This window comes from Eucyclogobius newberryi, unplaced genomic scaffold (genome assembly GCF_026437365.1).
Source record: "Eucyclogobius newberryi isolate DKJ021-1_F unplaced genomic scaffold, fEucNew1.0.hap1 SCAF_16, whole genome shotgun sequence".
Classification (NCBI taxonomy): Eukaryota; Metazoa; Chordata; class Actinopteri; order Gobiiformes; family Gobiidae; genus Eucyclogobius; species Eucyclogobius newberryi.
The window spans coordinates 984,773-1,010,478 of record NW_027315790.1 but is presented as its reverse complement, the minus strand read 5'-3'; the positions used below and the strand labels follow the sequence as shown (position 1 = coordinate 1,010,478).

General features: G+C 45.1%; 1 protein-coding gene across 1 annotated transcript in view; it reads right to left on the bottom strand.

Moving 5' to 3' along the window:
- Window positions 1-25,706, bottom strand: part of kcnh8 (potassium voltage-gated channel, subfamily H (eag-related), member 8) — a 127,030-nt gene that overhangs the window by 77,186 nt on the left and 24,138 nt on the right. Inside the window, exon 3 of the mRNA XM_072448412.1 lies at window positions 9,293-9,420. Coding sequence (XP_072304513.1) covers window positions 9,293-9,420 — 128 coding nt within the window. The remainder of the gene's footprint in view (window positions 1-9,292; window positions 9,421-25,706) is intronic.

Sequence of the window (25,706 nt, the reverse complement as noted above, 5' to 3'; positions counted from 1 at the left end):
GGGGGTGCATATGGGGTCTATTTATTTTATTTATTGAGGTTTATTTGATAGGGACAAATCATGAGCTTATGTAAAAAATAAATAGTCCAATTTATATAGCGCTTTTCTACTTTCAAGGCACTCAAAGTGGTTCAAAGGAACCAGTCACCCATTCACACACCAGTGTACACAGACAATGGGCGCGAGGCGGGTTAAGTATCTTGCCCATGGACACAACGGCAGTTTTCACCTGAGGCAGCTGCGATTGCACTGCCAACCTATGAGTCAGTGGATCTTACTGCTCTACCAGGATGTTAATGTCGGGTGCGACCAGCACTCTGCCACTGAGATGTTGAGCCTGGACAAATTCTCAATATCCGTCCCAAGGCTTTTTAAAATTGATTTATTATTTAAATGTTTTTATTTTTCAAACTCATAACAAAACAAAATACAAAGCAGACAATTTTATGTTCCGTTCCATCGATTGTAACACGATGAATTGTTTTTGATTGTCTAATAAATTTGGCCAATTCCAGAGTCAGTTGATCTGTCATGTGACCATTTATTTTAATATAGTGTCTACGTGTGCTATTACTTTTGACATTTAAACAACTTGTACTTTTGCAGTATTTTCAAAAGTATTAGTACTCCATTTAGCCAGTTTCAACTTCTTAACGCTTTAACCGATTTCAACAAGTTATAACTCATTACGATCGCTTTCGCAGTAGTACATGTGCTATTACTTTTGACATTTGAACAACTTGTACTTTTTGCAGAATTTTCTAAAGTATTAGTTCTTTTTCCCCAGTGAAATAAATGGGGCATTATGAGTGTCTGCGTAATTCTTTAGGCTTTATTCTTCTTTTGTGACGGAGCCAGTCGAGAGAGAAAGAGAGAAAGGGAGAGAGGGAGAGAGAGGGAGGGGGAGAGAGAGGGGGAGAGAGGGAGGGGGAGAGAGAGGGGGAGAGAGGGAGGGGGAGAGAGAGGGGGAGAGAGGGAGGGGGAGAGAGAGGGGGAGAGAGGGAGGGGGAGAGAGAGGGGGAGAGAGGGGGAGAGAGGGAGGGGGAGAGAGAGGGGGAGAGAGGGAGGGGGAGAGAGAGGGGGAGAGAGGGAGGGGGAGAGAGAGGGGGAGAGAGGGAGGGGGAGAGAGAGGGGGAGAGAGGGAGGGGGAGAGAGAGGGGGAGAGAGGGAGGGGGAGAGAGAGGGGGAGAGAGGGAGGGGGAGAGAGAGGGGGAGAGAGGGAGGGGGAGAGAGAGGGGGAGAGAGGGAGGGGGAGAGAGAGACGCAGACACTCTAGCAATGGCTTCAGCCATTGCAAATAATCTAGTTCTTGATGTTGGACCATCGTTAAGAGCCCAAATATTTTTCATATTTACATTGTCGATTGGAAATTTGTTTAGCACTTATTAAATAAGTCCAGCTACAGAATCAAAAGCCTTTTCAGCGTCCAGACTGATTATTACATCTTTGTTTTGTTGTTTTTGCTGCTGCTTTGGAAGCATCCCAAAGGATGGGCATAGACATTTCCTCCAGATAAGTCTTTATGTTGTTGGACATTAAACAAGGTCATTAAGCAGACTGGCATCTTTCGACCTTCCTCCAAATCTACAGAAATGTTGACAGGAGCATGATCACTTGGTCTATTATGGCTTTATCTACCTCAGTGATCTTAGATCTGTCTTTATTAGATATTAAACCCAAAACCTGATCGAGAAAAATATCATAAAAGGGAGAGAAGTCCATTCCTAATGAAGGGTCCCCCCAAAAAAACTTCCCAGTCACTCCTGACACCAATCCTCAGAAGGAACTGGATATTTGACCTCATTAACTCATCACACCCCAATAACTATATATTTCAGCCAGGCGGAGAACTTAATCTCAACTCTGGACAAGTATCCAACGCGTCAAATGCGCACAGAAATGATCTGTGCAGGGGGCAGCGGAGAAGATGTTGGCAGTATATAGTCTTAGCGTGGTTCATGCGCTGTCGATAGTAGAAATCTGAGCTAGCTGCTAAGAAGTCCTGCTCATATCTGTGCGGAAGTGTCTGCCAAGAAATACATTTTCCCCTGAGGCCTCGCGGCACGTCAAGCATAAACTGAGAATAAGAGATATGAGTGTAACAAACACAGCTTGAATTGACTCGTGTGGGAAAGTAAAGACTTCATATTGACATGAACTGTTTTGGCTTGTAGCACATGCAACATAAAGTTAGAAATGTATTTATTGTTGGGATGTGTTCTCTATCATTAATGTTGTGTAATTATTATTTTGCTCAGCTGATGCGGGGGCGGGGCTTGAGGTATTTAGGCGCAGGTGGACACACGCTCTCCTCTTGTGGACACACGGCTCCTCTTGTGGACACACGGCTCCTCTTGTGGACACACGCTCTCCTCTTGTGGACACACGCTCTCCTCTTGTGGACACACGGCTCCTCTTGTGGACACACGCTCTCCTCTTGTGGACACACGGCTCCTCTTGTGGACACACGCTCTCCTCTTGTGGACACACGGCTCCTCTTGTGGACACACGCTCTCCTCTTGTGGACACACGGCTCCTCTTGTGGACACACGCTCTCCTCTTGTGGACACACGCTCTCCTCGGGTGGACACACGGCTCCTCTCTTGTGGACACACGCTCTCCTCGGGTGGACACACGCTCTCCTCGGGTGGACACACGCTCTCCTCGGGTGGACACACGCTCTCCTCGGGTGGACACACGCTCTCCTCGGGTGGACACACGCTCTCCTCGGGTGGACACACGCTCTCCTCGGGTGGACACACGCTCTCCTCGGGTGGACACACGGCTCCTCTCTTGTGGACACGGCAAGGCAGCTGAGAGCCGGGGGACAAAGGACTAGCACGAACACCAGGCCAAGCGATCAAAGGAATATTACCCGGAGTTTGGAGCGGTGATCGATTGCCCAGTTGGTGGGACAAACCGGACCCAGAGCCGAGGTGAGAGCGTTTGCTCAGCACGGACACGTGCACCGCGGAGCGCGTCATTCGGACTCTTTACCTGGTTGCGGGATTTAAGAACTGTTTTTTGTTGGAATAACTATCGGAGTGGATTTATTCTTTGACTTTTTGACTTTGTGAGCTTTGGGGATAGTTCTAGACGCTGGGAGCACCTGCGCCAAGGGCACAGACTAAAGACTTAAAGGCTCTATACAAACTTTTTGGGGGTTATATTTTGTTATAATTTCCATTTTCTACCGCTTGTTCCCTTTTGGGGTCACAGGTGACTGGAGCCTATCCCAGTGACTTTGGGCCTTAGGCGGGGTACACCCTGGACAAACTCGTCGCAGGGCCAACACAGAGACATAGACATAACAGACAGTTCACTCTCACATTCATTCACTAGGGCCAATTTAGAATCACCAATTTTTTCCCTACACATGCATGTGTTTGGACGGTGGGAGGAGCTGGAGAACCCGGAGAGAACCCACGGTAACACGGGGAGAACATGCAGACTCCACCCAGAGATCCGGGAATCGAACCCACGATCTCCTTCTTGGGAGGCAAGAGCGCTAACAGCCTTTGCCACCGTGCACCCTTAATAAATAATTTATATATATATTATATTATAATTAAGTGTCCAAATATAATTTGTTGTTGTTAAAAGCTGTGTCTCTTTAATTTCATGTTTTAAATGCACATCACAGCGGCAAAGGGATTTATGTCTAGGGGAGTTTTTATTTATTTATAGAAGATCTTCTACTGAAAGTGTTTTTCAGACTTCCTATAAGTGATCTGTTCTTCTGTATCTACCTCTGTATCTACCTGCGTTGCACCAATGAAATTTCCCCATGTGGGACAATAAAGGAATATCTTATCTTATCTTAAATCATCATAACCCAATATATTTATTTTGTATTGGTCATTTCCCTTTGGGAGTGTTACAAGCTTATGAATATTGAAGGGGGAGAAGGCATGGTAGGAGTGTAGGAGGGCAGGGTTTGGGTTAGGAGTCACTGCCAGAGTAACGTCTGTGCATTTTACTTTCGGAGTGATTGATAGAAAAACAGTGGTCCTAGTTTGCCAGTGTAAAGTAATTAATTTAAGGCTTTATTTCTTTTCCCCCGTAATTTCATCACTTCAAAGTATAAAAGTCAGGATTATCACAATTTCCTGTTAAGGAGAATATTGTCTGTTCTGAAAGAAAGATGCATGCCTTTGCATGACTTGTTTAATAATGTTAACAAGTGTGATAGATATGAGAAGATATGAGATATTATCTAAGAACAATTACTTATTTATTAAAAATGTTGGATGGCCATTGAAATTGAAATGCATAATTATATTTGACCAAACCAGACATTTCCATACCCATTGAGATGCATTTTCTGCAAAGCAATTTCTGGATATAAATGTAATTAAAATTAAAATGAAATGATTAAAAAAAGGAATTTATTTCATTCTGGTGATCCTCTGTGACCTTGAGAAAGACCTATCCATTTAAAGGGCAAACAGAATCTCTTATATATTTGCGTGTGGTTCTACATAATGGTCGATCAACAATTTTTTTTTTTCGGAAGATCAACAATCTTTTTACTACTATAAAAAAATATCTTGAAAAATGTCTGAGTCAAAGGATTGTAACTATAATGTTTTCACCAGGTTTCTCTATTTGTTCCAGACCCTTCCAGTTTCCATCCCCAACCGGCTGTTTGATGAGTGGAATAAAACTATGAATTACGTATGTAAACATGGTTCTATGAATAAACGTGAACCTGTAACTATGTGACTACACCCCCCACTGGTCAGGAGCATTATTTAACACACCTGTGGGTGCACGTTACACAGTATATGAATGATGTGCGCACACACTCTTTCTGATGACTGGGCAAAACCAGTCGCTTGACCAAGACAGTTACAGGCTCGATTTTCATAGAACCGTGTTTACAGACCCAAGTCGGGAACGCCGAGCAGGTTTTGGCGGGCCCCAAACACACTCCTGTGAGCGAACACGGACTTATTGCCGGCTGATTCTGGGGACATGAGCCTGTCGACCACCCCGAGAATCCTGAGAGAAACCCTGACCCCCTGACTGAGGTTACTGGGGAGTTAGACGTCTCTCCAGGGCTATCCGAGGACTCGACCTCAAGAGCCGCTGATGGTGCACTTTCTGGCTGCGCAGTCACACTTTTTGGCTTCATCCAGAGCCACCTCTGCCACTGGGCCAGCCACATGACTGGGTGAAAGGCCAGCATCCTTCATCTCTGACAAAGCAGTTTGGCTCAACCAAATGTACCGTCTTGCCATGGCAAAATGGGCCAAGGTGTTACCAAGGGCCTTGGCATGTGCACTCACCCAGACTAGTCATTTCAGGCATAAGGTCGGACGGGTGTTTTGAATTTGATCCCGGATTAGACCCTCGAAATAAACAAGCAGGAGTGCATTGGTGTTCGCCAATCTGGCAGCCATGGCAGCAGACTGATCGTCCGCACCAAAAAAAAAAAAAAGCACTAAGCGGAGCAAACCTCAGGAGAGTGGCCACCTCTCCAGACCAGGAAATGGCAAAACTGCGCGCTCAACGGCGCTAGAGCAGAGCAATGTTAGCACAACAATGCAGCCTGCTCCGCTAAAGTTTGGCAGAAGAAATCAACATTTAAAAAACTCAACAAACCACAAGGAAAATACTTCACTGAACGCCAGAGGGGTGCTATGAATAAACAGCAGCTCAAAACAGGGATGATCTGTGAGGAAAACGATGGAGAAAACTCAAGCCGACCGGCACAAACTCTCAATGACCAGGAGTGTGTGCATGCTTTTCATTTATATACTGCGACCCCCTTTAACCTTTAGAAAGACCTACCCATTTAAATGGAATTTCTTAAATATTTAGGTTAGTTCTCCAGGGGAATCATATCTAAATTATGTAAAAAACAATCATTTTGACAACCATGTATTAAAAATAAATGGGAAAGAGAGGGTAATTTAGTTTTGACTGACGAAGAGTGGGAAAATATAAAATATATGAATCACAACTTACCACGTCAACCACAACAGCTTTCCTCTGCTGTTTATCCACCACCACAATGTCTGGTTGAGTTGCCATTACCGTTTTGTCAGTCTGTATTTGGAAGTCCCTCAGGATCTTGGCTCGGTAATTCTCCGTTCTCCATTTTGGGCGTGTTTTTCACTTTGTCCTTGGGGTCTCCAGGCCGTACTCTGCATAGATCTTTCTTACACTATGTCAGCTCCTTGTGATGGAGCTCCATGTGTGCTGTCCCTGCAGCATCTGCACCTGCAGTTATGTGTGGGATGGTCTCCTTAGCACAACCTAAACCTTGGGTCTTGTCTGGTGTTCAGGGCCTGTTCCTGAGCCGCCATGATCAGGGCCTCTGTGCTGTCCTTCAGTCCGGCCCGCTCTAGCCATTGGTAGGATTTCGTGATGTAGGATATGCAGATGTCCTCCCCCTGTTGCCATGGTGACAGGAATGCGGGCTAAAGGTGTTATCAGCTGCCCGTGTGGAGTTTTACGTCCTCGAGAGCAGAGGACGTGCTAGAGACAGAGACGCTCTGAACTTTGAAAATAACTTTTCATCAATTGACTCATTTTGGATCACAGAGAGTAACGATCTCTCCAAGACAAACGCTAAAATGCTGAAAGACTTTGCGCTTTTAGTGGTTTTAATAGACATTTAATCATCAGATTGCAAACATGTGTCCACCAGATGACGTGATATCGTGTTTAACATGTAATTTTAACTGTTTCATAACTTGTTTTGTGGACAATTTTACCTTTTGTGTAACTCTTGTGGCTTAAAGCCAGATCTCGTCTCCTTATCAGCTCTGACCCCAGCGTGCATGCTGATTGGCTGAAGCCACGGCGCCAAAACCCCCGCGGGGTAAGACAAAGGAAATAGCAGGGAGTTACAGCAGTTCCATCCAGAGTTCCATCCGAGCTCCAGAGAGAGTTCCATCCGAGTTTCCTTCGAAGCTCGACCCTCCATCCAGGTCCCGGCTGTGTTTGAATCCAAGCTAAAAACTGTTTTGTTTAGCCGCGCCTATGACTGACATGATTTTACCTGGTTTTTAATATTTTAAAACACTACTAAAATACTACTAACTGCATTGTGTTTTTACCTTATTACTTTTTTAAATTGTATTTTAAACACTGTAAAGCACTTTGAATTGCAGTTTGTATGAATTGTGCTTTATAAATAAAGATATATCCATAAAGATCCATGACACCTTGGGAGCAGGCCTCGGGCCTAGCTAGCGGGAGCGATGCTACGCTACGGGACAAAGACTTTTCCAAGAGAAGCTAATGTTTCCTCCCGGAACTAAGAAACCTGTGCCCGTTTTTAAAAATGTGACTGATGTCACGCAAAATCAAGCAAGGACCTTTTGCAACTTTTCAAGTCCACAGCCTTTTACCAGCCACATCTGTGGAGCAGCACGACGGCCTTTTCATTTGGAACGCCTCAGAGCCAAGGAGAACGCCTCAGAGCCAAGGAGAACGCCTCAGAGCCAAGGAGAACGCCTCAGAGCCAAGGAGAACGCCTCAGAGCCAAGGAGAACGCCTCAGAGCCAAGGAGAACGCCTCAGAGCCAAGGAGAACGCCTCAGAGCCAAGGAGAACGCCTCAGAGCCAAGGAGAACGCAGATCGCAGAACCAATCCAGTCCTTCTTTGGCCAGACAACGACAGAGCCGAGCTCCAGAGCAGGCCCTTGGACCCCTCGCAGGCCCTTGGACCCCTCGCAGGCCCTTGGACCCCTCGCAGGCCCTTGGACCCCTCGCAGGCCCGTCTCCTCAGGATCACAGCTTCTGGTTCCGTTCGTATGATGCACTTCACAGGCTGAATTTCATCTTAGACTTAACTCTAACACAGATAGATCTAGAACCATCATGTCTAGTGTTTTCCATCTGTTATCGACTCATTTGCATATTCCTAATTCATGTTTATCTGTTTAATCATTTGGTCATTAAATCTTCATCTAACCATTTGGTTAAGTGTTCCTTAATTTCCAGAAAAGGGTCAATGTCACAGTTACGTTCTCAAACCTTTAGATCAACGAGCAAATGAGTTTCTAAATAATTCATTAATTTAGATCTGATTATAGAGTTGTTAAAATTGCCGATTATCTGGCTGTTGCCCCATTCTTCTCTTAAAATACGATTCAAACTTACCCACACTTAGGCAGTGTGTCATGTTTGAATACTTGAGCAATTCTTTAATCAATATCAATATGAATGCCCCGCCCCCTTCACAAGTGGGTGGACATTCATAACCTTACAGTACTTGTACTAGTACTTACAGTACTTGTACTAGTATGTTACCCTACAGTGATATCAGCCACTTGAGTTACGTTCCGGTGGTACATCCCATGTAGGGGCGTGTCCTCACATGATGGTCCCTCCAGCACCTCGTCATCCTCTGTTCTCCATTGTCTGAGGATGGAACGTGAGGCGGATCGGTGCAGCGGCTGCAGTGATGCGTTCGCTTCATCGGACTGTTGTTGTGAAGAAGGAGCTGAGTCCAAAGCAAAGCTCTCGATTTACTGGTCAATTTACGTTCCTGCCCTCACCTATGGTCATGAGCTTTGGGTAATGACCAAAAGGACAAGATCATGGATAAAATGAGTTTCCTCCGCCGTGTGGCTGGGCGCTCCCTTAGAGATAGGGGGAGGAGCTCAGTCACACGGGAGGAGCTCGGAGTAGAGCCTCTGCTCCTCCAGCTGAGATGGCTCGGTTATGTTCCGGAGCCTCCTGGGCGCCTCCCTGGGGAGGTGTTTCGGGCATGTCCCGCCGGAAAGAGGCCCGTGGAAGACCCAGGACAAGCTGGAGAGACTATGTCTCTCGGCTGGCCAGGAACGCCTCGGGATCCCCCCGGAGGAGTTGGAGGAAGTGTCTGGGGAGGAAGGAGTCTGGTAGTCCCTGCTTAGACTGCTGCCCCCGCGACCCGGCCCCAGATAAGTGGAGGAAGATGGATCAGACCCATGTCATATTTGTTACGTAGCAATGACAGAAACGTCCCATGTTATTCCAATGGGAAAGTCACCAAATATCTGAGATTTGAACATGTTTACACTTTATACTTTTACAAACTCGTCCTGGGGAATTAGCCAGATTAACCTAACATTTTATGAGACTCATCTTGAGGAGTGGGACATTAAATGACAAAGCAGTAACATCTCCATGGAGACATGCAGGTGGCAAATGGTACATGGTTCACCTTTTATTATTAATATTAATAATATTATATATATAATAATTAATATTTACATTTTGCAGTTTTTAATTATGACATGCTGGAACTCTTCTGGTTGTTGAGTCCCGCTCACTTCTGTGCTCAGAGATTGTACCTTGTTGAGCTTGATCTTGCCCTTCTCGCGGCTATGCAGATGTCCAGAGATGTGGTAGAGGACGGTGCTGCTGCGGAGACGAGCCGAGCTGAAGGGAGAGCTGCTCTTCACCTGTTCCTTCTTCCGTTCTGAAACACACATTTCACATTCACAAAGGGCTAGGGATTTAGAGTGGAAATATAATAACCAAGACTTGGGTTACAATTCACCAGCTTCACTATACTAAACTACTGTGTACTGTCCATAGACAGACTGTACAGGACATCAGATATTTCCCCTGCATTGGAGCCGTTCTTCAAACACTTGCGCTGGACAAGCTGTCAGGAGCAGTGGGACACATCGCCAGGATTTAGACCAGAGGTGTACAATCTATGGCCCTCAATTGTTCTTGGCTCATCACCATGAGAAGTGTTTTTTTCTACAATGTCAAATTCCTCTACCATGATAACTTCAATAACTCACAAAGGTGTGAGACAGGCCCGATATCACGGCTCTGGGACTGAATGGTCTATGCAGATGGGTCAGGAGCCCCAAATTGAAGGAAGTGATAACTGAACATGTCAGAGATTTATGGGTGCCCACCCAGACATGGAGGAACCCGTCTGTTTTTGTGTAAGTGCAAAACATCTTCTTATTTTAAGAACAATATGATTATTTCTTTGGACGAGCTTGTCTCTAGACATGACAAAATGTCCTCAAATCAAGACACATAAATGTGTTACATAAATATGGCTCTAATTTAGATGAGTCACACTTTTTTTTAATAAAACCTTTGAATTAATCTCTGATGATAGATCCTCTCAAATACTGTATACATCGCTGGAAATTTCAACTGTTATCTGGATCATACCTTAGATAAACTTTCATCCAAACCTCTTGCAACTATTAACTCCATTAATACATTCCACAACCTTCCTCCGTCCTCAGTGTGGACTCTTCAGACCCGTTCCTATCAGATGGTGAAGAGGAACTTTACAGCAGTTGGTCCTTATTCTGCGTGAAATGCAGTGTGACATGGCATCACTGAGATCTGAATTCAGAGCTGGGAACAATAAGCCCAGATTTGCCAGAATTAAGGCGGTAATACTGGAGCTGAAAGCCAGAGGAGGAGGAAGTGCATGCATCGGTGAGGCCGAGCAACACATTTCATGGCTGAGTTGCTGGAGCTGAGGACCGAGGTAGTGGCACTGTGAACAGATGTAAAGAATATGCGTCCTGCAGGAACAATCTAAGACTTGTGGGGAGAGGATGGAGACGAGACTCCCACAGCTCACTTCAGGGTCTGGAGTTGAAGTCCCCCCCATCGCAATTGAAAGAGCACATCGCCTGGGCAAAACAAGACCAGCAGCTGATAAACCACAAGGCCTGATAATGAGGTTTCTTCACCATCATATGAAGGAACATGTAATGAAGCCTGCAAAAGTTAAAGGAAACCTCCAGAACAAAGGCAAACGCGTGTTCTTCACCCTGGATATTCCATAGATTTGTCAACAATGAGCAAAGTTTTGCCATATCTATGAGGAAAAACTGAGACATGGTTTCTCACTGCAACCCTTCTGGGTGGATGGAGCCACCCAAGACAAATGGTCGATCAAGATTTTTTTACTACTATAAGTATAAAAAGTAAAAGGATTGAAACTATAAAAAAATAACGTTTTCCCCAGGTTTCTCTATTTGTTCCAGACTCCAGTTTCCATCCCCAACCGACAAAAAATGAATTTAAAAAAGTTTTTTTACAGTTGAAATTACAGATGTAGTCAAGAAAGTGAACAGTGCAGTGGGTGATTACATTATGGTTAAAGTGGCAGTGATTAAGAAGTTTTCATGTGTCAAATAGCAGAAAGAAACTGTTCTTGTGACGGAAGGACCGTAGCCTCTGGCCTGAGGGGAGTGGCCTCCTGCCTGAGGGGAGTGGCCTCTTGCTTGAGGGGAGTGGCCTCCTGCCTGAGGGGAGTGGCTTGAATAGTCCGTGTCCAGGGTGAGAAGGGTCGGCTGTGATCTGACCTGTTCGTCCCAGAGTCCTGGAGACGTTCAGGTCCTGCAGAGATGGAAGTCTGCAGCCGATCACCTTCTCAGCAGAGGGCGCTGTAGTCTCTGTTTGTCCCTGGCTGTGGCTCCAGCGTACCACACGGTGATGGAGGAGGTGATGGAGGAGGTGATGGAGGAGGTGATGGAGGAGGTGATGGAGGAGGTGAGGATGGACTCAATGATGGCCGTGTAGAACGGCACCATCATCTCCTCCTGCAGCCTGAATTTCCTCTGCCACAGGAAGTACATCCTCTGCTGGACCTTCTTGATGAGGAGCTGATGGTGGCTCCTCCCACTTGAGGTCCTGGTGATGGTGGCTCCTCCCACTTGAGGTCCTGGTGATGGTGGCTCCCACTTGAGGTCCTGGTGATGGTGGCTCCTCCCACTTGAGGTCCTGGTGATGGTGGCTCCTCCCACTTGAGGTCCTGGTGATGGTGGCTCCTCCCACTTGAGGTCCTGGTGATGGTGGCTCCTCCCACTTGAGGTCCTGGTGATGGTGGCTCCTCCCATTTCAGGTCCTGGTGATGGTGGCTCCTCCCACTTGAGGTCCTGGTGATGGTGGCTCCTCCCACTTGAGGTCCTGGTGATGGTGGCTCCTCCCACTTGAGGTCCTGGTGATGGTGGCTCCTCCCACTTGAGGTCCTGGTGATGGTGGCTCCTCCCACTTGAGGTCCTGGTGATGGTGGTGCAGAGGAGGGGGGGGGGGGGGCTGTGACTTTCCTGAAGTCCACGATCATCTCCACTGTCTTCTGGGCATCGAACTCCAGGTTGTTACTGCTGCACCAGGACACCAGCCGTTCCACCTCCTGTAGACAGACTCATCCCCGTCCGAGATATGCCCGATGAGGGTGGTGTCGTCATGGTGATGAGGGTGGTGTCGTCATAGTTTTACTCTAGGGAGAAGAGCAGCCGCACAAAATGCCTCTGATCCATCAGGAAGTCAGCGCTCCCCCTGCAGGTGGAGTCAGACACATTGAGCTGGGAGAGCTTGTCCTGGAGAGTGAGGATTCTGTAGTGGGAGTAGATGTTTCAGGGGGGACCCTGGGCTTCTCTGAAGGCAGGAACGATGACAGGGATGCTGACTCAGACAAATCTGTGATGAGGACCCCAGGGGAGCTGGAACTGATGTTGGGCCCGAATTCTTCCCTGGCCGTGGTGAAGATTGTTGTGGAGCAGGTGGAGCTGAATTCTTTGGTGGAGACTGTGGTTGTGGAGCTACTGACGCTGAAATATTGCTTTCTAGCTGATGGAGCAGGAATTGTTCTATCTGCTTAGAACCCGGTCCCATTCTGATGCCTTAGAACGTGGAGCAGGTTCTTTGTCTGCACCCTCACTCCTCTGCATAGGTGTGGGCTAGACTTGTTCCTATCGATGATTGGAAGAGGTCCACTTATGAATGTCTTGATTTCCAATTTGCAAACCTTGAATAACTTCAAGAAGTCTCTTTTCAAAATGTCAGTCTGTCCCCGTCGTATGTCCACTACACCCACGTGCACAATAAGCTGTTTAACTCCTCGATGTGTGGACAAAATATTAGGAGGGAGTGACGTTATCTACGAGACTGGAAAATACATGTTGCTTCCCCAGCACCACATACTTCCCACCACTGATAGCTCCGCCTCCACTCAGAGGCGTCTCTGCTGTGACCTTGTTGTTTGATACAGATTGTCTCCGTCTGCTGCCGTTTGCCCACGTCACATGTGTCAAACACAAGGCCCGCGGGCCAAATCCGGCTCACCAGACCTTTTAATCCGACCCGCCGAACATTTCAAATTTATATAAAAAAAAAAAAAAATTCAATCGATTCATAGAACCGTAGTTACATCTGTAACCGATCTTATCGCTAAAACTACACGTCCCACAATGCCGCTGGTGGCCGCTCCTCCCCTGCGCAGCTCTTCACTGCTGTGTGTACTGCCAATGGAGAAGTGCTGAGAAGAAATGACGTGCGTTGCGCACTTTACGCACTTTTGAGCAGAAGTCTGAGCGAGGAAAAGAGACATATGGCTTTAGGAAACACGTGGAAGAAAGAAAGAAGACTGTTTTGTGGATGTTAGAGCTGTGCTAAAAGTGGAGCTAATGTGGAGCTAACTACAAGAAAAATAACTTCTGTGACGATGCTCAGTGAGGAAAACATCCTCTACAAACCTGAACAGATCAGGAGCCACAGGTAAAAACACAGGTCAGAGTGTAATAAAGTATGAACATGAACGTGAACACACTAATGTGACTGTGAACACACTAATGTGACTGTGACACACTAATGTGACTGTGAACACACTAATGTGACTGTGACACACTAATGTGACTGTGAACACACTAATGTGACTGTGAACACACTAATGTGACTGTGACACACTAATGTGAATGTGAACACACTAATGTGACTGTGAACACACTAATGTGACTGTGACACACTAATGTGACTGTGAACACACTAATGTGACTGTGACACACTAATGTGACTGTGAACACACTAATGTGACTGTGAACACACTAATGTGACTGTGACACACTAATGTGACTGTGAACACACTAATGTGACTGTGAACACACTAATGTGACTGTGACACACTAATGTGACTGTGAACACACTAATGTGACTGTGGACACACTAATGTGACTGTGAACACACTAATGTGACTGTGGACACACTAATGTGACTGTGGACACACTAATGTGACTGTGACACACTAATGTGACTGTGAACACACTAATGTGACTGTGGACACACTAATGTGACTGTGACACACTAATGTGACTGTGACACACTAATGTGACTGTGAACACACTAATGTGACTGTGAACACACTAATGTGACTGTGGACACACTAATGTGACTGTGAACACACTAATGTGACTGTGGACACACTAATGTGACTGTGGACACACTAATGTGACTGTGAACACACTAATGTGACTGTGAACACACTAATGTGACTGTGACACACTAATGTGACTGTGACACACTAATGTGACACTGAACACACTAATGTGACTGTGAACACACTAATGTGACTGTGGACACACTAATGTGACTGTGAACACACTAATGTGACTGTGAACACACTAATGTGACTGTGACACACTAATGTGACTGTGACACACTAATGTGACTGTGACACACTAATGTGACTGTGACACACTAATGTGACACTGAACACACTAATGTGACTGTGGACACACTAATGTGACTGTGGACACACTAATGTGACTGTGAACACACTAATGTGACTGTGAACACACTAATGTGACTGTGACACACTAATGTGACTGTGACACACTAATGTGACACTGAACACACTAATGTGACACTGAACACACTAATGTGACTGTGAACACACTAATGTGACTGTGGACACACTAATGTGACTGTGGACACACTAATGTGACTGTGAACACACTAATGTGACTGTGAACACACTAATGTGACTGTGAACACACTAATGTGACACTGAACACACTAATGTGACTGTGACACACTAATGTGACACTGAACACACTAATGTGACTGTGACACACTAATGTGACTGTGAACACACTAATGTGACTGTGAACACACTAATGTGACTGTGACACACTAATGTGAATGTGAACACACTAATGTGACTGTGAACACACTAATGTGACACTGAACACACTAATGTGACTGTGACACACTAATGTGACTGTGACACACTAATGTGACTGTGAACACACTAATGTGACACTGAACACACTAATGTGACTGTGACACACTAATGTGACTGTGACACACTAATGTGACTGTGAACACACTAATGTGACTGTGAACACACTAATGTGACTGTGAACACACTAATGTGACTGTGAACACACTAATGTGACTGTGAACACACTAATGTGACTGTGACTGTGAACACACTAATGTGACTGTGACACACTAATGTGAATGTGAACACACTAATGTGACTGTGAACACACTAATGTGACTGTGAACACACTAATGTGACTGTGAACACACTAATGTGACTGTGACACACTAATGTGTGAAACTGTGGCTCATGCACTGCCTAAACTTTTTTTTTTAATTCTATATTTTCAAGACAAGAGGCGTAACTTAACCTCCTTAAACGCTCCACGTGTGTTTGTAGTTTGTGATGTGTCAGTTCAGGTGAACAGATCACTACAGAGAACTATAGAGAACTATAGAGAACTACAGAGAACTATAGAGAACTACAGAGAACTACAGAGAACTATAGAGAACTACAGAGAACTATAGAGAACTACAGAGAACTATAGAGAACTATAGAGAACTATAGAGAACTATAGAGAACTACAGAGAACTATAGAGAACTACAGAGAACTACAGAGAACTATAGAGAACTACAGATGACTACAGAGAACTACAGAGAACTATAAAGAACTACAGAGAACTACAAAGAACTACAGAGAACTACAGATGACTACAGATAACTATAGAGAACTATAGAGAACAATAGAGAACTACAGAGAACTACAGAGAACTATAGAGAACTACAAAGAACTACAGAGAACTACAAAGAACTAGAGAGAACTACAGAGAACTACAGAGAACTACAGATGACTACAGATGACTACAGAGAACTACAGAGAACTACAGATTACTACAGAGAACTACAGAGAACTACAGATGACTACAGAGAACTATAGAGAACTACAGATTACTACAGAGAACTACAGAGAACTACAGATGACTACAGATGACTACAGAGAACTACAGAGAACTACAGATTACTACAGAGAACTACAGAGAACTACAGATGACTACAGAGAACTACAGAGAACTATAGAGAACTATAGAGAACTACAGAGAACTACAGAGAACTACAGAGAACTACAGATGACTACAGATGACTACAGAGAACTACAGAGAACTACAGAGAACTACAGATTACTACAGAGAACTACAGAGAACTACAGATGACTACAGAGAACTACAGAGAACTATAGATAACTATAGATAACTATAGAGAACTATAGAGAACTATAGAGAACTACAAAGAACTACAGAGAACTACAGAGAACTATAGAGAACTATAGAGAACTATAGAGAACTACAGAGAACTACAGAGAACTATAGAGAACTACAAAGAACTACAGAGAACTACAGAGAACTATAGAGAACTACAAAGAACTACAGAGAACTACAAAGAACTACAGAGAACTACAGAGAACTATAGAGAACTACAAAGAACTACAGAGAACTACAAAGAACTACAGAGAACTACAGATAACTACAGATGACTACAGAGAACTACAGAGAACTACAGAGAACTACAGATGACTACAGAGAACTACAGAGAACTACAGAGAACTATAGAGAACTATAGAGAACTATAGAGAACTACAAAGAACTACAGAGAACTACAGAGAACTATAGAGAACTATAGAGAACTATAGAGAACTACAGAGAACTACAGAGAACTATAGAGAACTACAAAGAACTACAGAGAACTACAGAGGACTATAGAGAACTACAAAGAACTACAGAGAACTACAAAGAACTACAGAGAACTACAGAGAACTACAGATGACTACAGAGAACTACAGAGAACTACAGAGAACTACAGAGAACTACAGATGACTACAGAGAACTACAGAGAACTACAGAGAACTACAGATCACTACAGAGAACTACAGAGAACCACAGAGAACTATAGCTAACTACAGATAACTGCAGAGAACTACAGATCACTACAGATCACTACAGAGAACTAAAGAGAACTACAGATCACTACAGAGAACTAAAGAGAACTACAGATCACTACAGAGAACTACAGAGAACAACAGAGAACTAGAGATAACTGCGAAGAACTACAGAGAACTACAAAGAACTACAGATAACTACAGAGAACTATAGATGACTACAGATAACTACAAAGAACTACAGAGAACTACAGAGAACTACAGATGACTACAGAGAACTACAGAGAACTACAGATGACTACAGATGACTACAGAGAACTACAGAGAACTACAGATTACTACAGAGAACTACAGAGAACTACAGATGACTACAGAGAACTACAGAGAACTACAGAGAACTACAGAGAACTACAGATGACTACAGATGACTACAGAGAACTACAGAGAACTACAGAGAACTACAGATGACTACAGAGAACTACAGAGAACTATAGATAACTATAGATAACTATAGAGAACTATAGAGAACTATAGAGAACTACAGAGAACTATAGAGAACTATAGAGAACTACAAAGAACTACAGAGAACTACAGAGAACTATAGAGAACTATAGAGAACTACAGAGAACTACAGAGAACTATAGAGAACTACAAAGAACTACAGAGAACTACAGAGAACTATAGAGAACTACAAAGAACTACAGAGAACTACAAAGAACTACAGAGAACTACAGAGAACTATAGAGAACTACAAAGAACTACAGAGAACTACAAAGAACTACAGAGAACTACAGATAACTACAGATGACTACAGAGAACTACAGAGAACTACAGAGAACTACAGAGAACTACAGAGAACTACAGAGAACTATAGAGAACTATAGAGAACTATAGAGAACTACAAAGAACTACAGATAACTACAGAGAACTACAGATGACTACAGAGAACTACAGAGAACTATAGAGAACTATAGAGAACTATAGAGAACTACAGAGAACTACAGAGAACTATAGAGAACTACAAAGAACTACAGAGAACTACAGAGGACTATAGAGAACTACAAAGAACTACAGAGAACTACAAAGAACTACAGAGAACTACAGAGAACTACAGATGACTACAGAGAACTACAGAGAACTACAGAGAACTACAGAGAACTACAGATGACTACAGAGAACTACAGAGAACTACAGAGAACTACAGAGAACTACAGAGAACTATAGAGAACTACAAAGAACTACAGAGAACTATAGAGAACTATAGAGAACTATAGAGAACTACAGAGAACTACAGAGAACTATAGAGAACTACAAAGAACTACAGAGAACTACAGAGGACTATAGAGAACTACAAAGAACTACAGAGAACTACAAAGAACTACAGAGAACTACAGAGAACTACAGATGACTACAGAGAACTACAGAGAACTACAGAGAACTACAGAGAACTACAGATCACTACAGAGAACTACAGAGAACTACAGAGAACTATAGCTAACTACAGATAACTGCAGAGAACTACAGATCACTACAGATCACTACAGAGAACTACAGATCACTACAGATCACTACAGAGAACTATAGAGAACTACAGAGAACTACAGAGAACTACAGAGAACTACAGATAACTACAGATCACTACAGAGAACTACAGATAACTACAGAGAACTACAGAGAACTATAGAGAACTACAGAGAACTACAGAGAACTACAGAGAACTACAGAGAACTACAGAGAACTACAGAGAACTACAGATCACTACAGAGAACTACAGAGAACTACAGATCACTACAGAGAACTACAGAGAACTACAGAGAACTACAGAGAACTACAGAGAACTACAGATCACTACAGAGAACTACAGAGAACTACAGAGAACTACAGATCACTACAGAGAACTACAGAGAACCACAGAGAACTATAGCTAACTACAGATAACTGCAGAGAACTACAGATCACTACAGAGAACTAAAGAGAACTACAGAGAACTATAGAGAACTACAGAGAACTACAGATCACTACAGAGAACTACAGAGAACTACAGAGAACTACAGAGAACTACAGAGAACTACAGAGAACTACAGATCACTACAGAGAACTACAGAGAACTACAGAGAACTACAGAGAACTATAGAGAACTATAGAGAACTACAGAGAACTACAGAGAACTACAGAGAACTACACAGACGTGGAAATGTTACTTAGTGATTTTTTTTTTATCTTGAGAAGTTTATTTTGTTACAAAGTCAAATACCTCTGACTAAATTTTTATCTCTGTAGAACTGTAGATCAGATCTGAAGTTTTGATGCTCATAAACTGAAGCTCAGTGTTGGTGAAATGACACTTGTTTTTCTTAATACATTTCAGTTTATGAGAACAAACGTTTCGTAATTTCTTTTAATCGATGCAGTAAATGCTTCAAAAACAGCGTAGGCGATATAAAGCTATTTATTTCTTTTTATGTTTTACGTTATGTCTCGCGACTCAAATGAGTTTGACACCCCTGGCCCACGTCATTGCTCCCATTATTTCTTTGTTCATTTACTTCAGTGAAGGTGGTAAAAGTCTGGTTGTAAGCTGTATTTTAGGTGACTTTACATTACATTTTTCGTTTAAGCTTTGCACCAACAAGATACAGCCTGGTCTTTAGACAATTTTGGGAACGACACAGTCACTCCAGTTTAATGAAAGTAGCAGTTTTTCTTGTAAAACGGGTGGATTTACCACTGGATGACACTGTTATTGTAAAGTGGAGTCATTTTTTCAGATTCTAAAGTGAATATCTGTGCTTGTAGCTCATGAATTTCAAGTTGATATTTCCGACAGCGTTCACAAGAGTCTGTTTCCATTCTTATCCTGAGCAGGTCGCTGGCTCATCCCTTATGTTGTTAGAATTGTCAAAAAATGACTTAAAATCCTTGGTTTACTTAATTAGTTTTCTTAATTCAACATTTATGGAAGACAAAACCTGACTAAAAAGCAAATAAAAAATAAGGCAGCGACTATAGCGACTATAGCATGCTGGAGCAAAGAAAGCCTCTGCACAGGGTCTGTAAATGTACAAACTTGTCATGTAAACACACAAAATTATTTACAGCAAATACTCAACAAGAAACAAAGAATAATAATTACACTGGATGACAATGTACCTGAATAAAAAATACATTGCTAGTCCGAATCTCTATCTCCATCATAATGAAGATCTTGTAACTGATCTAAAACAAACAAATCAAAATAAATGTACTGGATTTGAGTCACTTTAACCCAGCACACTACATGCATATGCAGCTGAGGGGCCGACATTTCTGCTCCTGCTCCTGCTGTTTACACGCCATTCATTTAACTTTCTGCTTAAATGTCAGCACAAGTTCCACTTCTCCTTATTCCTCCTTGTGTGGAAGTGTGGGGAATAGAGGCCGTTCCCACACAGGATGGATGAGGAGAGTGTGCAGTTAGGAGAGGTGCAGGGCAGATTGGATGGAGGGGTCTGACAGCAGTTTGGATGGAGCACCGAAGTGACAGGAGAGGTAGCACGGCCAAAACGAAGGCCAGATTGGATTTGAGAACTAAAAGTAATGTTGGAGGATGGAAGTGATAAAATATCCCTCAGAGTCCTGCAGGAAGAAGAGCAGGAACAAACATAGGATCTTGCATTGGTGATTCGGTGCAACATAAAACAATGAACAATGATAAAACAACCTATATAAGTCAAAAAGAGAAACAATTTAAATCTGCTATATAACAGGGTTACCATGTACACAAAACTTAGAGTTGAATTTACAGATGTAGTGCAGAAAGTGAACAGTGCAGTGAGTGATGGATTAAATTATGGTTAAAGTTAAAATTATGTGAAGTGTTTAAGAAGTGTTCAGAGTCCAACGTCAGAGGGAAAGAAACTGTTCTTGTGGCGGGAGGTTCTGGTCCGGATGGACCGGAGCCTCCTGCTTGAGGGGAGTGGCCTCCTGCCTGAGGGGAGTGGCCTCCTGCCTGAGGGGAGTGGCCTCCTGCCTGAGGGGAGTGGCCTCCTGTCTGAGGGGAGTGGCCTCCTGCCTGAGGGGAGTGGCTCAAATAGTCCGTGTCCAGTGTGAGAAGGGTCGGCTGTGATCCGTCCTGTTCGTCCCAGAGTCCTGGAGACGTTCAGGTCCTGCAGAGATGAAGTCTGCAGCTGATCATCTTCTCAGCAGAGGGCGCTGTAGTCTCTGTTTGTCCCTGGCTGTGGCTGTTGTTGTAGCTGACTCGGTCCACCTCCCTCCTGTAGACAGACTCAGCCCTGTCCGAGATGAGCCCAATGAGGGTGGTGTCGTCCACAAACTTGATCAGTTTTACAGAGTCGTGGCTGGAGGTGCAGCAGTTTGTGTACAGGGAGAAGAGCAGGGGGGAAAGTACACAGCCCTGTGGAGCTCCTGTGCTGATGGTCCGCGTGTCCAAGACATTCTTCCCCAGCCGCACGCACTGCCTCCGATCCATCAGGAAGTTAGTGCTCCACCTGCAGGGGGAGTCAGTGCGCCCCCTGCAGGTGGAGTCAGTGCTCCCCCTGCAGGTGGAGTCAGCGCTCCCCCTGCAGGTGGAGTCAGCGCTCCCCCTGCAGGTGGAGTCAGCGCTCCCCCTGCAGGTGGAGTCAGCGCTCCCCCTGCAGGTGGAGTCAGCGCTCCCCTGCAGGTGGAGTCAGCGCTCCCCTGCAGGTGGAGTCAGTTCTCCCCCTGCAGGTGGAGTCACGTTGAGCTGGGAGAGCTTGTCCTGGAGCAGAGCAGGAGGTGGTGTTGATGCAAAGCTGAAGTCCACAAACAGGATCCTGGCAGAGGTTCCCGGGGAGTCCAGGTGCTGCAGGTGAAGTGGAGAGCCAGGTTGATGGCGTCGTCCACAGACCTGTTGGCTCTGTAGGTGAACTGCAGGGGGTCCAGCAGGGGGTCCAGCAGGGGGGAGGTGAGGGATTTGACCAGGCGCTCAAATGACTTCATGACTAGTAGAGGGGGGGGCTGTATGTTGGGCTCTGGGTTTGTAATTGGTGAGAAGCTGGAGCCCACTCCACACAAATGCAGGGTTGTTGCTGTTGGAGAACTGCTGCTTCAGATGCGTATTGTACTGAGATCTAGCTCTCAACATCTCCCTGTTAAATCCATACTTCACAAACGATCCAAACTGTCTGTGGCAGCTCTGAAAACCTCCCAGTCTGTAATGTCCAAACACACACGTAGCTCCTCCCAGTCTGTAATGTCCAAACACACACGTAGCTCCTCCTCCTCTGCCTCATTGGTCCACTTCTTAGAAGTCCTCACTACAGGTTTGCAGAGCTTCAGCCTCTGTCTGTTCGTGGGGATCAGGTGAAAAAAGCCCATAAAAAGAAGGGAGTGTTTACAGAGCCGCGGCGCGCGGCCGAAACTGCTGGGTTATTTGACAGCGCCGGGTCAGGGTCAGGGTTAGGGTTAAGGTTAAGGTTAGGGTCAGGGTCAGGGTCAGGGTTAAGGTTAAGGTTAAGGTTAAGGTTAAGGTTAGGGTCAGGGTCAGGGTTAAGGTTAAGGTTAAGGTTAAGGTTAAGGTTAGGGTCAGGGTCAGGGTTAAGGTTAAGGTTAAGGTTAAGGTTAAGGTTAAGGTTAAGGTTAGGGTCAGGGTCAGGGTTAAGGTTAAGGTTAAGGTTAGGGTCAGGGTCAGGGTTAAGGTTAAGGTTAAGGTTAAGGTTAAGGTTAGGGTTAGGGTCAGGGTCAGGGTCAGGGTTAAGGTTAAGGTTAAGGTTAAGGTTAAGGTTAGGGTCAGGGTCAGGGTTAAGGTTAAGGTTAGGGTCAGGGTCAGGGTCAGGGTCAGGGTTAAGGTTAAGGTTAAGGTTAAGGTTAAGGTTAAGGTTAGGGTCAGGGTCAGGGTTAAGGTTAAGGTTAAGGTTAAGGTTAGGGTCAGGGTTAGGGTTAGGGTTAGGGTTAGGGTTAAGGTTAAGGTCAGGGTCAGGGTCAGGGTTAGGGTTAAGGTTAAGGTTAAGGTTAGGGTCAGGGTTAAGGTTAAGGTTAAGGTTAAGGTCAGGGTTAGGGTTAGGGTTAGGGTTAAGGTTAAGGTTAACGTCAGGGTCAGGGTTAGGGTTAGGGTTAAGGTTAAGGTCAGGGTCAGGGTCAGGGTCAGGGTCAGGGTCAGGGTCAGGGTTAAGGTTAAGGTTAAGGTCAGGGTCAGGGTCAGGGTCAGGGTTAAGGTTAAGGTTAAGGTTAAGGTTAAGGTCAGGGTCAGGGTCAGGGTTAGGGTTAAGGTTAAGGTCAGGGTCAGGGTTAGGGTTAGGGTTAGGGTTAGGGTTAAGGTTATGGTCAGGGTCATGGTCAGGGTCAGGGTCAGGGTTAAGGTCAGGGTCAGGGTCAGGGTTAGGGTTAGGGTTAAGGTTAAGGTCAGGGTCAGGGTTAGGGTTAGGGTCAGGGTTAGGGTTAAGGTCAGGGTCAGGGTCAGGGTCAGGGTTAGGGTTAGGGTTAAGGTTAAGGTCAGGGTCAGGGTCAGGGTTAGGGTTAAGGTTAAGGTCAGGGTCAGGGTCAAGGTTAGGGTTAAGGTTAAGGTCAGGGTCAGGGTCAGGGTCAGGGTTAGGGTTAAGGTCAGGGTCAGGGTCAGGGTCAGGGTTAGGGTTAGGGTTAAGGTTAAGGTCAGGGTCAGGGTCAGGGTCAGGGTTAGGGTTAAGGTCAGGGTCAGGGTCAGGGTCAGGGTTAGGGTTAAGGTTAAGGTCAGGGTCAGGGTCAGGGTTAGGGTTAAGGTCAGGGTCAGGGTCAGGGTCAGGGTTAGGGTTAGGGTTAAGGTTAAGGTTAAGGTCAGGGTCAGGGTCAGGGTTAGGGTTAAGGTCAGGGTCAGGGTCAGGGTCAGGGTTAGGGTTAGGGTTAAGGTTAAGGTTAAGGTCAGGGTCAGGGTCAGGGTCAGGGTCAGGGTTAGGGTTAGGGTTAAGGTTAAGGTCAGGGTCAGGGTCAGGGTTAGGGTTAAGGTTAAGGTCAGGGTCAGGGTCAGGGTTAGGGTTAAGGTTAAGGTTAAGGTCAGGGTCAGGGTCAGGGTTAGGGTTAGGGTTAGGGTTAAGGTTAAGGTCAGGGTCAGGGTTAGGGTTAGGGTTAGGGTTAGGGTAACCTTAGGCCTAAAAATAAAGTTTTTCATAGCTGCATCCAGATGTCTCACCGTGGACCAGACTAAATAAGCCCCACCCCCAGTATTTTCCAAATGTTTGTTCTAACTTGAGTTTGTAAATACTGAGATGAAAATGTTTCTTTACCGGAGGGCCTTTTTTTATACCTAGAACATTGTTTCCTTCTGAAAGATTGTTTCCCTCTGTCTTCTGATCTCTTTTTGGATCAGTCTGTGGGCTCTTTGCATGTTTTTGGCACAAGCTCTTTTTTCTTGCATTTTGTTTGTTCCATTTTGTTCTGTTGTTGTAGTTATTGTGTTTGTGTGTTGTGTTCGACCAGAGAGATGTGTAACAAAAGAAGAAGAATGACTTCAACATGTTTAATACAATGGAACCTGAAAAATGATGAAGAGCATCTTTAAATGTTTATTTATTTATTTGGTCAGGGCAATGCATGTTAATGAACGTACAAGAAACACATGATGACCAGATTAGCCGTGGGACTTAACGAACGACTTAGAACATCAAAACTTGACTTTGATTATAACAGACTTTACTCTTCCTCATGCAGGGCAATCATAAGAGGGGTGTGGCCATATCTCAAAATGAGAGATTCCAATACCCAATGTGATCCATTTCCTTGATATTATTGGCCCAATGTCTGGATACAAACTAACTTTTTTATTTAAAAAATGCATTCAAATAATTAGCACAGCGGAGCCCAACCGGTAGATCGATCGCGATCTGTTTTTAGTGTATAGCCTGACATCACAAGTGAGAGCTCTACAGCAGCACGAGTGGACCCAGAGCTACAAGTGAGAGCTCTCCAGCAGCACGAGTGGACCCAGAGCTACAAGTGAGAGCTCTCCAGCAGCACGAGTGGACCCAGAGCTACAAGTGAGAGCTCTACAGCAGCACGAGTGGACCCAGAGCTACAAGTGAGAGCTCTCCAGCAGCACGAGTGGACCCAGAGCTACAAGTGAGAGCTCTCCAGCAGCACGAGTGGACCCAGAGCTACAAGTGAGAGCTCTACAGCAGCACGAGTGGACCCAGAGCAACAAGTGAGAGCTCTACAGCAGCACGAGTGGACCCAGAGCTACAAGTGAGAGCTCTACAGCAGCACGAGTGGACCCAGAGCTACAAGTGAGAGCTCTACAGCAGCACGAGAGGACCCAGAGCTACAAGTGAGAGCTCTACAGCAGCACGAGAGGACCCAGAGCTACAAGTGAGAGCTCTACAGCAGCACGAGAGGACCCAGAGCTACAAGTGAGAGCTCTACAGCAGCACGAGTGGACCCAGAGCTACAAGTGAGAGCTCTACAGCAGCACGAGTGGACCCAGAGCTACAAGTGAGAGCTCTACAGCAGCACGAGTGGACCCAGAGCTACAAGTGAGAGCTCTACAGCAGCACGAGTGGACCCAGAGCTACAAGTGAGAGCTCTACAGCAGCACGAGTGGACCCAGAGCTACAAGTGAGAGCTCTACAGCAGCACGAGTGGACCCAGAGCTACAAGTGAGAGCTCTACAGCAGCACGAGTGGACCCAGAGCTACAAGTGAGAGCTCTACAGCAGCACGAGTGGACCCAGAGCTACAAGTGAGAGCTCTACAGCAGCACGAGTGGACCCAGAGCAACAAGTGAGAGCTCTACAGCAGCACGAGTGGACCCAGAGCAA